The sequence below is a fragment of the Falco rusticolus genome, chromosome 4 (genome assembly GCF_015220075.1).
Source record: "Falco rusticolus isolate bFalRus1 chromosome 4, bFalRus1.pri, whole genome shotgun sequence".
Taxonomy (NCBI): domain Eukaryota; kingdom Metazoa; phylum Chordata; class Aves; order Falconiformes; family Falconidae; genus Falco; species Falco rusticolus.
This window is the reverse complement of record NC_051190.1, coordinates 68,035,806-68,052,489: the sequence shown is the minus strand read 5'-3', so window position 1 is coordinate 68,052,489 and position 16,684 is coordinate 68,035,806. Positions and strand designations below refer to the sequence as shown.

The 16,684-nt window shown below is 36.9% G+C and overlaps 1 protein-coding gene across 5 annotated transcripts in view; it reads right to left on the bottom strand.

The window, feature by feature from the left end:
- MPP7 (membrane palmitoylated protein 7) overlaps positions 1-16,684 on the bottom strand; it is a 157,633-nt gene that overhangs the window by 24,719 nt on the left and 116,230 nt on the right. For 4 of the 5 annotated variants that reach the window (XM_037385049.1, XM_037385051.1, XM_037385050.1 and 1 more), the window contains 7 exons: positions 14,648-14,729; positions 13,634-13,719; positions 11,728-11,802; positions 10,928-11,124; positions 10,336-10,400; positions 1,151-1,171; positions 1,039-1,050 (listed from right to left, as the gene is read on the bottom strand). In XM_037385049.1, coding sequence (XP_037240946.1) covers positions 1,039-1,050; positions 1,151-1,171; positions 10,336-10,400; positions 10,928-11,124; positions 11,728-11,802; positions 13,634-13,719; positions 14,648-14,729 — 538 coding nt within the window. The remainder of the gene's footprint in view (positions 1-1,038; positions 1,051-1,150; positions 1,172-10,335; positions 10,401-10,927; positions 11,125-11,727; positions 11,803-13,633; positions 13,720-14,647; positions 14,730-16,684) is intronic. The other variant, XM_037385052.1, reaches the window with a different exon arrangement.

Genomic DNA, 16,684 nt, shown 5'->3' with positions numbered 1-16,684 from the left:
GCCAAGAAATAAAGCAGAATAATTAGAAGCCCAGCAAAAAATACAGAAGAAATTACTTAAAAAATGACAACTGTACAAAGCATAGCATTAAAAAGCCTTCAATAAGCCATTTTCTTAAAAACATAAAACAACATTTATTGTTTTATATTTTAGCTGGAGATACTTTGGAATTTTGCAGCATGCACACTGATCCTTTTACCTTTTCAAGCAAAAATTGTGACGACAGCAAACATTCTAAAAAGAATTCTAACACTGTATTCACACTTTATCAGTTAATAGAAAATATGATGCCACTTAAAAGAAAACAAAATGTATTTGATGTAAATCAAGCTTTTTTCATAAATTATAAATTATCAGACTTTAGCTTTAAGTTTTGGCTCACTGGATTAGACAGAAAGGTTTTTGATCAAAAACACATCCTCTCATTTGATATGGAATGGCTATAATGTATATTTTTATATGCCAGAGGCCCTTTGATCAAAAATATGAGCTACAATTTCTAATGCCTTTATAAACAAAGGCCTCTTAAGTTAAAGATAAAAAAAATACAAGAGATCAGCTGCTATTACTTTAACATATGCTGCACGCATAACAGTTACCAACTACACTCATAGGGAAAACAGTAAAGACGACACTGCATTGATGAACTTTCTACCATCTCAGAGCAATACTTTGTCAGCATTAATTACAAATATGAGACCTCTCATGGCCAGGTAATTAAGTTGGAACCATCACTTTCCAACCCAGCCCACCAAAGTTTTGCTAGTATGACACTACTTTTCTGTGTCTTCCAGAAGTTCAAGAGGAAAAAAGCAGTTTAAAACAACAGTTCTAATTACTGATCTTTACATGAAGCAACTAGGAACATTCTGGTATTTTTATCTCCTTTAAAAGATGATTCAATGTATCGGGTGGCAATATAAAAGCATTATAAGTACAACATCTCTTAGAAACGCTGGACTATATTCAATTTAATTCTAAACACATGTTCTCTAAATAAAATTATTGGGCTATGCAGGGAAACTTTTGTACATGTACCTTCAATTTCCTCTGAGAAGCACAAAGGAAAAATAGGAAAGGAAATCATTAAATGGAGCGAAAACATAACTTAAGAAAGAAAAGTTAAATCGAAGAAGAAAAATGCACCTACCACACTCAACCGCTTCCTCATCTTAGAACAGCCAAAAAAACAAAGTATTATTGTTTAATACTTCATAAATAGGAAAAATTTAGCTATGTAAGCTACTCTAAAATCCTCTTGATAGCACCTATTATATTGAGCCATATACGAACATACCGGTACTGAGTTTAACTGACATGTTTAACTACACTCAGTTCGAAAAGAACCTAAAAAGACATTGAAATATTATGTGCACTTTAAATTTCCTATACGAGATTCTTCCACTGTTTATTTGGTAGCAATGACCTTACCCAGCTGACATGGAAGATCTCTTTGTTATTAAAGGCAAAGTTTGTTAATTCCATTTAATCAGTCTTAACCTAGAATTTCTAAGAATCACTTACCATGAACATGATCTCAGTATTTTTCTGCACTTACAGTAATAGGTGCTACTGCCCTTGGGGCTGGGTTTTGGAAAGGTTTTTTGCTTTTTTTTTTTTTTTTTTTTTTAATGTCTATAGTTGTAGCTGCAAAAATACTGAAAGAATTTATATACCCTTGTCATATTTTTGCTGTCACTATCCTAATATAATAGATCTACCTAACACTTTCTGCTTACCTATAGTAAGTCAATAATTTTCTGCATCCTTGACAGTGGATAACATACACTTTCACAATCATCTTTGGGCTTTTACGTAAAAGCAAGATAAATAGAATGAATTTTTATTCACAAAGATACTGTATACTAAGGTCTAGATGTATTATAGATATTAGATATTTATTATAGATATCTAGACATTTTACAATCTACATCTCATTCAAATTTCCTTTGGAATCTGGATAAGTATGCCCCAAATATAAAATATAAATATATAAAAAATATAAAATAAAAAATATTTCAAAGAGTTTCCATGAAGCATGTCTTTCCTTGGAATGTGAAGAAATTACTCAAGAGATATTTTACAATCTTTTATGTGTAACTGATGTACCAAAGGCTAGGTTCCAAAGAGCTTTTCTCATCTCGTGTCATGAAATGGATACAAGAGTCTTTTCTGCCTGGGGAAGAATACTGTTTTGCAGAATAATTTCTTGGTACCTTTTTTCTTGAGGACTTACATTTAAAAATACTAATTTGGAAGATTTCTCTAAATATTATTTAAAGTTTATTTATACACTCAAGGTGACCATACGGTTTTAGTAGGCTGGAAAGTCCTCTAAGGTGAGCACTGCTTGGCTGACCACATCTGGTGCCTTAAAAGAGTGCTGACGTCTTTGTGAGTTGAGAGTGAAAGCACTGGATCCTTTTCCCTCTCCTGACCTTAAAAGCTCCCAGTTCTTGCAATGACAAACGCCCTGAAGCTGGACTTAGGATGGCAGGATGGCTTCCAGGTACTATTTATTTCTCCTTCTCCGTGCTGAGAGACCTCTTATATTTCCTGATATGTATGGCAAGTTCTCCTGCGTGTCCATTTGCGTGACCTTCAATAGGCTGCAATGTGTCTCCCAAAAATAAGTTACTAATGCTCAAAACAGGTTCACATCAATATATCTAAAAAGTCCCCTGAATTCAATAAAGTTATTTGACTTAACTAGTGACTCTCCCTTTTAAAGCGTTCCGTTTGGTATTTTGTCATTGGAAACAGACAAGTCCTCATTTATGAACAGGAAAGACTGGACCAGGAGAAAAAGAGGTCTGTACCTACCCACAGGTGTACGTTCACTCAGCTCTGACCACTGCAGACCTTCAGAGGGGATCTGCAAGTGTGGGAGATGGTAGAGCTACAGCAGCAGGGCTGAGTACAGCTGAAGGGCGCCCAGGTTTCTGGGCTGCTCCTGCTAGGAAAGGGAATGGTCTTATCCCTAAATCAAAGATGTTAGGATTCCCAGGTAAGCCAGCTGATCCCAGAGAGCACAAGCTAAAATGCCTACAAGCTGAGGTTTAATGCTGAGATAAAGTGGATCCTGAACTTTTTGTGTTTTGTTAAAAATCTCCTTTCTTAATGCTGCTCCTGGCTCTCTTGGGTTACTTCTAAGGTTGAAGATAATTGTCTGTAACGAAAAGATGTAGGAATTCAGTGGGTCTTCCCAGCTTAACGCCGCTATGAAACAGCCATCAGCGTGTAGCTCCCAATTTGAACTTCACCAGGAATTTCACCAGTGCTATTGCCTGTCCCTAGTAAAGCCAGAGGTTATTTGCCAGGAAACTTTGTATTGTGATCCACTGCTAATACAGCTCTGTGTGTCTGAAGCAGTTGTACGCTTGCAGCAGATATGTGCAGATGCATGTCTAAAGTTCCAGCGTTCAGAGACGTGGAAAGCTGGGGTAGATCTCAGGCCAATACAGTTTCACTAAATTGAAGTGGGCGAGAAAGGAAATAGAGGTGTTTTATCTGGAAGGAACAAGTAAGAGACTGAAAGAGGACAGAGGATAAAGAGGAGGAAATCTGGTGGGAAGTAGGAAAATAAAAGCAGTGACAAAATGAAAAAAAAACCATAAGGAAACATGGAGCAAATAAAACACTGAGAAAACAAGGAATATGATCAAATAAATGTAGTGTGGTAAGAAGGGAGAGGAAGTTACAACGAAAATCGTCATGGAACAGGCTTATGAAACAACAACAAAGCAGTACCAAGACATAAATGGGAAAAAAGAAATAGGAAACACAAGCACAATGGAAGCTTAGGAAGTAGGCGTTTTATTCATTTTAGAAAGATTTTGGTGTAGCCAATATGCTAAACTGTAACAATGCAAAACAGTATCACATAGGCTGTATTTTCATATCTATTTTACCTGAAATATATTGAGATTTCATTTTGGGAGTCTCACCTAAGTTATATTACTTAAGAAGCTCAAAACCAGTGCCACTCCAGGACCTTCCTCAACCCTTTGGAACAGTCCATCGCCAGATTAAAATTTTTAGCTTTTGCTGACTATTTTTTTCAAACAAAATTTCCATCAAAGAATCTTACTTAAATGTTTCTCAGTCTAAAATTAGATCTAGCAGCATTCTTCTAGTTTCTTATGACAAGCAAGTTACATTATCCCTTAAGCCCTATTTCACTCTATTAAACATGAAATTGTGTTGTATAGTGATCTGCATTACAGTGACTGTATTCAAACACTCCTGAATTTTTAGTGAACAGCCCCACGTAACAATCAATATTTATACTGTTTTGCAGGTTTTTATCTGAGAGTTTTGTAGATGGAACAATACATATATGTTCATGCTATAGGAAATTTAATTCTCCCATAACATCATCAGGCAACAGTATCTCTACCAAGGTAATGTGGAAAATGAAGGAGGATAGTCTTGCGGTGAAGGACAGAGCAAGAGTTTATAAGATTCATTTCCACTTCTGTCTCATGTGACCTTGACTCAAATGTCATCCAGCTTCAGGTTTCCTTAATTTTTCAGTGATAGCAGGAAGTTAATATTTGTAAGGACAAGAGACCTCTGAACAAAGATGCTAAGGTGCTAATTTAACCCTACAGATCTGGTTTATTTTTTGCTTTTAACTACCTGCAGGTGGACAATCAAGTTTCAAATATTAACACAGAAAAATACTGAGAAGAAAGGCAGAGTTAAGATGGTGCAGCAATTATAGAAAGTCCTACTATACATTTATCCTAAATGTTTGGTGTTCAAATACAAGTGGTACAAAGCATTCATTCTTTTAGCCTGTTTAAATTCTTTTGTTGGCAGAACATGATCTTCAATTCACAAGACACTCATCTATGAATAAACTGGGTTACATCTTGTTTGAATGAACACCATTTGGCTGCAGTTAAGTATTTCCTCTTGCTTGTACAATGCCAATCACATATGGTAAATCAAAATTGAAAGTAAAATGGTTTTAAGCCCTAGAAAAACTATATGATGATGGCTTTGCCACAGTAAGTATTTACATTTAGCATTAAATATACAGAACAAATGTATTTTCATGGAAAAAGACAGCTCTGAACAGCTCTGTCATATATGCTACATACATATACATATTTATATATAACTATACATACAGGGTATGGATATACACAAACACATATGCATGCACTGCACAAGTTAACAGAAGTTGCAGGCTACACTAGCATAAAATATAAAGTTACCAGTAATTTTCATACCAGAGACAACACATATATAACGTAAGAATAAACACAGTAACCACTGTGAAAGCAAAGTTATGCTGAAGGAATATAATGTCTTGGCCGATCACGGTAGTTTATAGTAAATGCAGAACAGTAAGTTATTTTGTTGTTATTCAAAGAAATTTACTTTTTTTCCTCCTCAAAAAAACCACACGTGATCACTGTTTTATCTACAATTCAAAGTAAACTATAAATGCAAGAATGACCATGCTTGCTGGCAATGACTATTACAGTCAGAGCATCCGTAGTCTTTGTATTCAAGTTAACAGTCAGGGAGTCAAGTTAAAAAAATTCTTCCCTGTACTGAGTCTCATGTCACTGCTAATTAGCCAAGATGCAGCGACAGGAGAACTCACAGAGCCAACTTTGGCTACAAAGTTGGACCCAAGCTAAGGTGACCACCTAAAGCCAGGAATATTAAGTATTATTGAGGGATACCAGTGAGCAGGTTTCTGTGGAGCTGGCAATCAGCGGTGGCTCACAAGCTCAGACACACCAAGGCTGACTGCATGCAGCCAGGCACCTCTGCTGTACCTCCCTCTGCGTCCCACAGAGCTGCCTCACACCCCACAGGAGGTATGCTGCACGTTTGCCATCCCAGCAGGTGAGGAGTTAGTCCTGCTCACGCAGTCTCATGCATCTCTGTTCCTTAACTTTCATTCCATTTTCCTATTTTCTTTTCTGCACTGCTTTTTCTTATCATTCCCCCCCCCCCCCAGTATAATTTTCCCATAGTATTAACGCATAACACTGCCTTGTGCTGAAAAAGTCATTGCTGTTAAGTACCGAGAAAAATGCTAAAAATGCTTGAGATGTTTGATATCCCTCCATCATTTCTGCACTATCCCAGAGCCTGGGAAGTAACATTATCAATCTTATCAGTGGGTCAGCACATCTAACAGCCACTTATCTCACGCTTTTAAAACATCAATTATTAATGTTTAATATATTGAGGTTTTCTACCAATAACAACAGCACAGGTCAGAGTTCCTATTAGTAATTTTTGCATTCACCATTTCAAAAACTTTAGGAAAATCAAATATGTTAGTGTTTGGTTTAAATGGAATCAAGAAATAATTGAACTATAGTGCAAACAGTGACTATTGTAATGCTCTTCCATAATACTGTTAATTGTGTTAATCTAATAACTTCAAAGCCCATCCCCTGTGGGGTTTTGCCTAATGGGGTTTATGGGTAGCTTTGTCCATCTGTTCTTCCACTGCCCTTGTTGCAAAACTTTCTCCTTTTCTTCATCCTCAATACAAAATTTCACCTCCCTGCTTTTCCCTTTATTTGTTTATTCCTACTTTTTCTGCATCTTTCTCTCAATATAAAACCACCTCTTGTCAGCATAGGCTCCGCCTATACTACCAGCTTCCTTCAGCCTTATTTTCAGATACCATCGAACTATGCACCTTCTCCATTTGCAAATGAAAGTGCTATTTCACTTACCTTCAGTATCGAGCTTACACTGTTTTACCCCCTCCTCCAGTGTACACGTGACACGTTAAAGGTTTTTCACTTTGACTGGTGCAATGTGAGAATGATTCTGTTTTGTCTTTTAAGAAAATGGCTAAATGCTGGGAGAGGCATGTGTATGGATCTCCCACAAAGCTAAAGTATTTACTTGTACTTATATTCACTTTACACATAGACACAGTGAAACAGTTGACTTGGCTATTAAAGTCAAACTAAGAATTGGCGTTTCCATTATAAACTGATTCTTTAATAATTTAGAACTAGGTTGGATTTCTGTTTTTTTCAGTGCAAATGCTTCTTGCTGGAAAAGTTCTGTGGAAAGTATCCTCTACTCTCTTTCCTCAATATACGTATATGTACAAGCATCACCAAAAAAGCCCACTTCTATTTTGCTTCGAATTTTATGATATGTGTACAAATTAAAAACTACACAACATGCATTACTATGCTGAAAAGAGTAAAAAATTCAAAATGGGAAATAGAAAGGTTTCCCAAAAGTAATCCAATCTAGCTCCTTGCAGGTTTTGAAAACTCATTTAATTAGCAAAGCAAATCCTGATGGATATTAATATTACAGTAAATACAGTAAATATAGTTACTGGCTAGAGAGCTCCTTTTCTAGACAAATACAACAGCCCTTCCCAGTTCCTGAACTGGCTTGAGAGGGGAAAAAATAAGTTGTAGGATACTTCTTGTATGTCATATAGTTTTGACTAATTTTTAGATTAATTTTCAAGCAGGACACTACCACCCTGGAAGCTCACCTAAGAAACCAGAGCTGACTCACATTTTCTGAGTATACAAGAAAATAGAATATTTCACCTTGGTTCTCCCTATTAAAAACAAAGGCATGTACCCAGGTTTCTTCATCATTACAAAACGTGGGATCTGTGGAATGAGTTGACTGAACAGAGCAGGCCAACATTCAGTGCTACTTACCGTATCTCAAGAAAGCTTCCTAGTGCAACTCCCAGCCCTGTCAGGAAAGGGACTTTCATTAGCAGCTCTGTTGAAGTCAACAGGTTTTTCTCTTTGGGATGGTGTAAGAATATCAGCTGGCAAATTGCCCTTTCCCTCCAAACTACTAAGGAAATTCAGGTCATATGATTGGATGGGATCAACTGCAATAGCAAGCAACCTCTCAATATACAGCTACTTCAGAAAGATCTACAGAACATTTCCCTGCACAATTGCCCTTCCAAACATTGGAGAACCCTGTATCAAGCTGAAAGCCTACAGAATCAGATGTAATCAAGCATGAACAATTTCCCACCTCCTTACACGGGAACTTGTTAAGTACAACTTTAGAGGACAATAATCAGTGGGCCATACCCCACAATACAGAAAAGGGCTCCAAAAAATCCAGTTTTTTGTTCTCTGTGTCACCCTTCCTTACATGTTTCCGATCCTGGCAGTATGCTATTTGTTCAGCTGAGCAACACATGATTTTCCACATCTCCCAGTTTTGGCAAGCTGATGGTTCAGCACAAATACAAATACAGCCTTCACATCTCACAGCTTCACTGCTGTGCTTGGGAACACGAACAAGCAGCCTAACTTTAGAAAGATCACAAGGGCACAGAGTTTCCCAGCTTATGTGGAATCTTCTTGAAAATCCAGGTAAGTGGAAGGTTTTCCTGAGAGCAACTCAAGCAACACCCTAGTCACAACACTTTTTCTATAGCTGAATTCTGGTCCTTAAAATGCCTCCTCTATAAAGGATCTGATTTCCCTCCCAGTGCTAAAAAAAAAATGTTTCATTTTTGAATGAAGGGATGAGCCTCTACTCAGAACAGCACTTCCCCTCTTCCCATGGAAATCTGGCAGATGTAGCAGCAGATTGTCCTAAGAAACGAGGAAGAGAGAAAATGACAAACCTAAGTTAGTCTGCAGTCTTTTCTCCTTCAAGAGGCACCACTGCCTTCTAGATGGTATTTAGCTGGATCTTGCTTTGTTTAAAGCAAGTCTAAAAGAGAACAGTAATGGGCATACTGCTTGACCCTGAGGCTCTTTCATGTTTTAAAGGAAAGGGAAAAGCCCTTGTTTAAGCTAGTTAAGGCAAAGTCAGTGGAAACAGCAGAGGCAACAATAGTAGACATCATACTGTAGGTCTTCTTTGGGTTGTAATTTTGGCAGTTCCCAATCAAGTTCAGGCTGCCTATTTGGAAGGGTGAAATGCATCTTGTAAAACCTTTCACTTGAAGGTCACTAAAAAGATGCAGTCCATTACAAAAGGAATCATGCAGTGTTGCTGCAGCAGCTGATTTACCTCTTCAAAAGCACCAGTGCCACCTTAATTGAAGGCTCTTGTTGAAGGGTATTATCCAGATTCAAGAACAGTGGACAGACAGAAATAGCTATACCCTGGGATCAGACACTTTTCCAAAACTGGGGCAGAGCAACTTGACCTAGAACCTAGAAAAACAACAGATTTACTACAAGCTGGAGGAGCTTCTCTTTGTTTCTAAGATCTAAGTAAATTAGAAAAGCTATAGTGCAATCATTTAGTCTGTTATTATAATCACAAAGCTAATCGAGGGCTTTAGCATTAACAACAGCATTAGGGCACACAATCAAATAGTGAAATGGAATGAAAGATAGAAAATGCAGATTATTAGGAAAGTAACAGTAACTGTCAAACTTCAGAACACAAAAGCTATAGCAAGGAGTTAGGAAAATTGCAATAGAAACCTTGGTGTTTTAAAGTTAAAAGCATTTAGTTTTGCACTTAGTGTGCCAGCATCCACTGTTTGCCATAGTATCCATATTTTTTGTTTTAATGTTAGAGAATGAAAGACGGTTGGGAATTTTAAACAACTTTCTGAGTATTTCTAGTTGAAGTCACAAACATGTTTGTATTTGAGATTTAGATCCTACTGAAGCGTGATAGTTTCTCACATTGCACTCACTTTCTTATGAGTCTGTACAACTGAAAGAAATAACAGGTCAAGTAAAATATGCAATAATACTTAAAACAGATGTTGATGTAAATTCCAGTGGAAAGAAAATATTTGTTTCAATGTATGCACTTTGTTAGCTTATTTTTCTTATACTGTCCAACTACTGTATTTAAAAGCAGAGACTAAGAATGAATTTGTTTAGAAAACAGTAAGAAGCGGTACTGTGAAAGTCTGTCAAATAACTGAATGTTCTCACTTTTAAAAATTTATGCTGCTTCATAGGAGACAAACCCCCGCCAACTATATGGGGGAGAGAAGGGGAGACTATCTGACCTTTTATCTCACTCTCAATATGAATTTCACTGTATTGATGCAGTCCAAATGATATAAATTCTTGAGCCAATTCTGTACTATTTCAACAGGACAAGAATGCTCTTCAACCTTTGAAATATTATATATCAAAACATCAATTGGTGCTTCAAAAACAAAGTCAGAGGGCTGGAAAAACTTGTTAGCTGCTTTTAAAGCTTCTGATTTCAGCTCTTACATTTATTTTCTTATTGATAAAATGTGATCAAGAAATTATCATGCCCAAGAGAAATGCATCCTGTAGTCACAGGGCTGAAACAAACTGCTTTTTTATAAGGTTAGAGATCTGGAGTATGATTTCTGTTCCAGATTAACAGACTTACATGATTTTCTGTTGGAAATTTTCAGTGGCTGAATCTGTACTTCTGGTCTTCTTAGTGCAAATCTCCTATAAAATGGGAGGTGGTAGGAGAAAGACACAAACTCCTCAGTTTTCACTGCAAGTTTGGGATTAATAAACACTTAACATCATGAGACTATACTGCAAAATATCCAGAAATTTTTATAAGAAATTAACTTAAAACAATGCAATCTATTCACAATCTAAAAAAATTAAATCCTCAGCCTCAAATTTTTGTAAGCTCTCCAAAACCTGCTGCAGTTCTTATTCCTGCATAGTACATCAGTCTGAACAGAGATACTGATGTGCTGTTTTCCATATGTTTTTTCTTTCAAACTGGATCAGTGTTATCCTATCAGTTTTTGTCATTATTAATTGTAGCCAGACAAATAAGGAAACCCAAAGTATTATAGCAACAGGTTTACAAGTTCAGTTGTCTTGCTGCAAATGCAGGTTTATCATACCCATGCAATCTATAAGCATTACATATGACAACTATGCTAACTTAACAACTCGGCAAAACGTGTCTATTCTTAATACAAAAAATAATGAAACTATGCTTCTCAGTAGCTCACCTCTCCTGGAAATGCTTTGAAGGGATCAAGCCTGCTCTGGGATTGGCATCACCTTCATGTTTGGCCTGCCACCAGGTTGCATCATCCTGGCTCATGATCTGAAGGATATCTCCTTTTCTGAAAGCAAGTCCAGCTTCTTTACAAGGAATTGCTTTATCCTCCTTAGGATCATAGTCAAATAGGGCTCTGATAAACATCTGAAACAAACGTGTTTTATCTTTAGAATCAAATTAGAGGTAATCCAAAGGTATGCCCCTTTTCAGCTTTTACTATTCAAAACCATTGAACTAGATGTAAAGCAATAAATATTTACTGTTGTAAAACACCCTTATGGATATCTGACATTGGAAGTTCATAAGGGAATGTTAAATTCATTCCTTCTGCAACGACAATCCCAGTGTAGTAAAGGTTCTATGATCCAAGGCAGACAGGATTTTGCAGGTGAATAGTGTGCCCATATGGGAAACAGAAGATACTTTTGAACCAAGGTGCTATCAAGTGTCTTCTACCCAGTGTATGACGGAAGAAAAGGAGTACTTGGAAGCAAGCCAGGTCCTCGCAGAAGATGGAAGATTACCTATGTCAACTTCACAGCCGTAGAGTTAGGGCTTAAGAAACATGTTACAACCACTTGTAAATCCAGCGTATGAGTACTGAAGCGTACAGTGCACTGCACATCGTTACATTAGAAAAACCGATCTGGAGGCATAAATCACATTCTTGGTTCTGTCATCCAAGCAAACAACATACATACTCAGCGTAACAGTTAATGCAATAGCTTCTGAAATCATCTTGCCTACCTTGCCTTCCTTCACTGGCATTTCTTCCTTCACACTAGGTATAATTTTAAATGTAATTGCTCCTTGAGACTGAGCCTGGTGAACATTTGAAAAGAAAATGCACTGAGAATTAAGCTGTAAATTTCAAAGAAATCTTAAAAGACAAAAGAAATTTAAACTAATTTTAAAATATTAAAATATAATTAATCTATACTCTCCCAAGCATGATCCGTGGAGTCTGACAGCCTCACCATATCAAACTTTGCATTGCAAAGATTAAAATGTCCACTTGAAATATTTGTTTCACTGGTGGGCAGAGATGTACTGTTAAAAACTGCAACCTGCATATTGCAGTGGTCCCCCTCCTGCACTGAAAGCAGAGGCAAATGCTACAGCTAAAATGTACGCAATATTAGAAGCAACTGCTGGACTCCTGGCACAGTTTGGACATCCCTGGAAAAATCCAACTAACATTTCATTAAAAAAAAAAATAAAAAATAAAAAAAAAGATAGAAAAATTCAAACAGGCTTGTGCCATATTTATCATATAAAACTATTGGGGGGGGATTTATTCTTTTGGCAACTTTAAGAAACTAGAAAAGAAAAACATATTTGAATAGACTACGTGTACTAAATGGAAAAAAAGCCCTCGCTATAAATCTTAAAACAAGTTAGCCATCATCAACCACCTCATCCATTCATCTTTCTCTATATCCCACTTAAAGTGTGTCTGGCTGCTTTTTACTTATTAACCATAATATATTCCCACTGCCTCAGTGACATTTTGCTATTGAAGGAAGTGCTAATCAGCTGGAGCCTCTGCTACTATTGCATGCAGCCGACAAGTTTCATAAAACTAGCAGAGTGCAACAGACAGCCAACGATTTAAGCAAAATGGAAACAGGCCTGTCCACTACCAAGCGAGACATACTTCTGCTGGCATGTCTGTGATCCAAGAGCTCACTGTTTGACAAGCAGCAGCCAAGTTCTTATTTCACCAGCCGTAGGACTGGAATCAATAATTCTGTTACTTTTGAAACAAGCTCTAACTAGCTTTTGATGTTTATATTGTACCTCAAGGAGGTAAACGGGGAAATTGTTCACACCTTTTCCAGTGCTATTGTGTTTCTAGAGATTTTTAGATATTAATTTTTTGCAGGAAAATATGTTTCTGTAGGGAACACAAAACCATAAAGCTAGTATGAATATCAAGCAGGCTAACGCTTGAAATGAATCATCTCAGTTATTGAACCAAAACTGTGAGACAGCCACTCAATTCGGCAAGACAGCAAGGAATTTATGTCTATAGAAATGCCTACACCATGAACACAAAGCGCTGTCCTGACCCTCATTGGTTTCTTTGCTACAAAACTATTAACTACTTTCTGAAAAAGTCTAAATTACTTGATTTGCAATAGTACTCCATAAGTGAGTGATAAAACTTAGAGATTGTGTAGTTCAGAGGAGTGCAAACATAATCACATATATGGCTATATACTGCAAATCCATATAAAATATAATCTTAATATGCCAGTTATACAGTCTATCAAGTGCATGTATTATGAATTAATTTTCACATGGAGTTAACGGATTATTAATGAATACATTTAAAATAGTTTGAATTCAACAGATCATGGTGTGCCTTAAAAATTGCAGATTATGCACTGAGGTCTGCATCATTATGTGTCACATTTATAGCCATATGACTGTTACTAACTCTCTACAAGTAATCTGTAATTGCATATACATGTAAAGCACGGAAGATCATTCCTTAAGAGAAAGGAAATAGCGATCTGGAAATGATAACACTGGAAGAAGAGGCATTATTGCAGAATGTATTTTTTTCTAAGAAATGCACCAGAAATCGTAAGTCTAACTGCTTTTTCTAGACTCCCCTAAATTAATTTTCAAATTTTTTAGTATTTACCAAAATGTGTATTATTTCTTCAGGTTTTTTATCATCTACAGGAATCCCATTGACTTCCCTCAGTTCATCACCAACATGAATAAGACCTATAGAAGACAAAGAGGAGTTGTTAAACCGTAGCAATGTATTACACAAAAAAAGCCATTAACATTCAGCTTTTTCCCTCACGTTCATGTGCTTTAAGTTCTAACTTAAAAGCAGGACTATAAGGTGAACACAACAGCTACTGTCCTCACAGATAACTTTGAGATGGTCGGTTTACTCACCTCCCTTCCTTCCTTGTGAAAATTAGTACCATGTCTCTATGACTTTTCCAGACTTTTATGCAGATGTTTGAAAAACGTCTGTGCCAATTCTTTTTCTGCTCATACTACCTTCTTATTGCTACACAGCTGCAAGTACTGCAAAGATCACTTAGGCTGCGAGTGCTAATTTGTGGCACAAATGCTTGCTAATTTAACTATATATATCTAGATTTACTCCATTACCCCATCTAAGTGTGAAACACAGCTGTTCTAGAATCTCTTCAGGGAAAAGAGGCACTTTAGATTATAATTCAGGACCTCTTGCCTGAGTTCTTGCAGACTTTGAGCATCCCAACCTAAACAATGGCAGTCAAGTATGTGCTGGTATTTTGAGAATTACCAGCTGAAACTACAAATGGATGTCCTAATATAAAATAATGCAACCATCCTGAGTTCCTCCATCCGCAGGCTGTAACCTTGGCATATCCCACCATTTCTAAGTGGATTTCTTCAACTGGAAACAAACCATGCTATATCTAAAAAAAAAAACCCCCAACCTTGTATCTGCTAACTCCAAGATATCTGGTTGCAACTGAATTGGGGAAAAAATTCAGCATGAATACTTTCATCACTTTGGAAAACTGTCCAGACCCCAAATATTTTTGTTTGTGATAGTGATGTATTTCATTTCCACAAAATACGCCATTTTATCTCATCTTGTTCCGAGTTCTAGAACTTTAATGGCTAGGGCCAAGCAGCACCACCTTACCACTTCTGTCTGCAGCTCCTCCACGCATTATCCTGGCCACCACAATTGCACCAGTATGTTCATCCCTTTTAATAGTAGCTCCCTTGGGTAAAAAAAAAACACCAACAGTTATTTGGTTAATCTCACCCTAAGTTTAATTCACTACAGTAAATAACGTTTGCTATGTAAAACTGCAAAAAGTTGACACTGTATCAACATGTGAATAAGCCAGAAATTATATTTGCTTATGAGAGGAATATACAAATATACTGCTCTACCACCATCCTCTTAGAATGTGACGACTTTTCCTGTCAGAAGTAACTCATGCATTCTGTACACACACAGCTTTTTAAAAAAAGGACAAATGACTGAAAAAGTTTACTTTTCAACTTAAAGTTAACTGCAGCATACCTTACTTGAGTCTGCTGCTAAAACTGTACTAAACTACCACTGAAATTTGATAAATTGTTGCTTCTACATTACAACAGGCCACTACATACTATGGGTACAAAAAGTTTGTCTGTTTTTGATTGTTGCACTTTATGTTCAGAACTGCCTGTGGACCTGTGGATCATGATCTTGCTTTACGGTATAATCAGTAAACAAATAGGAATTTGAGAAATGCCCCTGCATGTCAGGACTCACCTGGAATACCCATGGGACAGCAGTGGAGAGGAGGGGAACATCTCCTGAGTTGGTCGCGACTGGTTTCGTACATTACACAAACATAGTGCAAAGCGTTTTGGTAAAATGACATCATGTAACTAAATTTCCAGCCAACAGCTGTCTAGTTGAGGAAAATGCCTTTGTAACTAGAACTGCAAGGGTGCACTGGAAAGAGCTACAAGGTGACGGGGCAGCAGCAGGCAGCAGCAACAAGTGAGAAGGGAAGGGATGCGGAGGCACCGAGCTGCTGCCCAGGCTGCGGTGCCAGCCCTCTCAGGCAGACGGGAAGGAGTGAGGAGGAAAGTGCTGGCCCTACTCTGGAAGACAATCCACTGAGTAACAAGGGGGATTTTAGCTATGTAAGTCAAACTGTATAATCACCTCCAAAAAGGTTATTTGATCCAGTATTTCTATAAAACAACAGGAGCAAAGCACCTCCTGGCCAACAGCTTTTTACGTGCACGATTACCTTGCCAGGTTAATGTCATTAGTTACCTCTGATAGCTCTAACTTTGTAATCAACAGAGGTGTTTAGGACTCTGGCAGGTAAGTCAATTTTCTGAAAACTCACATATTTCTACTTAGTAAATGAACAGTATTACTTCATCTCTAAGTACAAGACAGTGCTACATGCACTGCCATCACTGGTTAAAATTTCCTTCCATCAGAGAAGTGTTTTTCTTGAAGTAAGGTACATAAGTATTTTATAAAATTCCTTGAATAAATAAACTGTTTTTATAGCTACCTTTTAACATTTGTTTAGATTAAACATGAACATCATATTTATCACCACTTCAATTTTTAAGTGTTTCATTAACATAGAGCTGAAATATGTACAAATGAATATCAGGGGTGACATTTTACTAAAGTTAACAATTTTACTGACTGTAAATAAACTTGTTTCCCTTTCCCTCTACCTCTAAGATAGAAATACAAGACATGATTAAATAAAATGGGAGATTAATTTATATTTTTTATATGCATGTTGCATTTATTGCAAATAGGGAAAAATTAAAGCACACTATTCTCTTTGGCTGAAACTTTAACAGTAGCCAGCACTCCACAGCAAAATTGATGTGCTGTATTTGTGCGTTTTATTTTACATCTTAAATTTATTAGTATGGATTCTATCATATGCAATGTAAGTCTGCAATCTGCCAGCCTTATTCTCATGTATTATTTATAATATATTTATATCAGTAAGCATTTGTTTATATTACAGTTTTGAATTAGTCTGAAAGTTTCAAAAAGATAAAGACTTAGCTGCAGCTAATCGCACTTTTAAAAACCTCACCGTTAAGACTTCTGTGCAAGAAGAACTGCAATACCATTAGGAACATATTAAAAGCATTAACCTCTCCAGCCTGTATCTCAATAATAAGTTCTGACCTT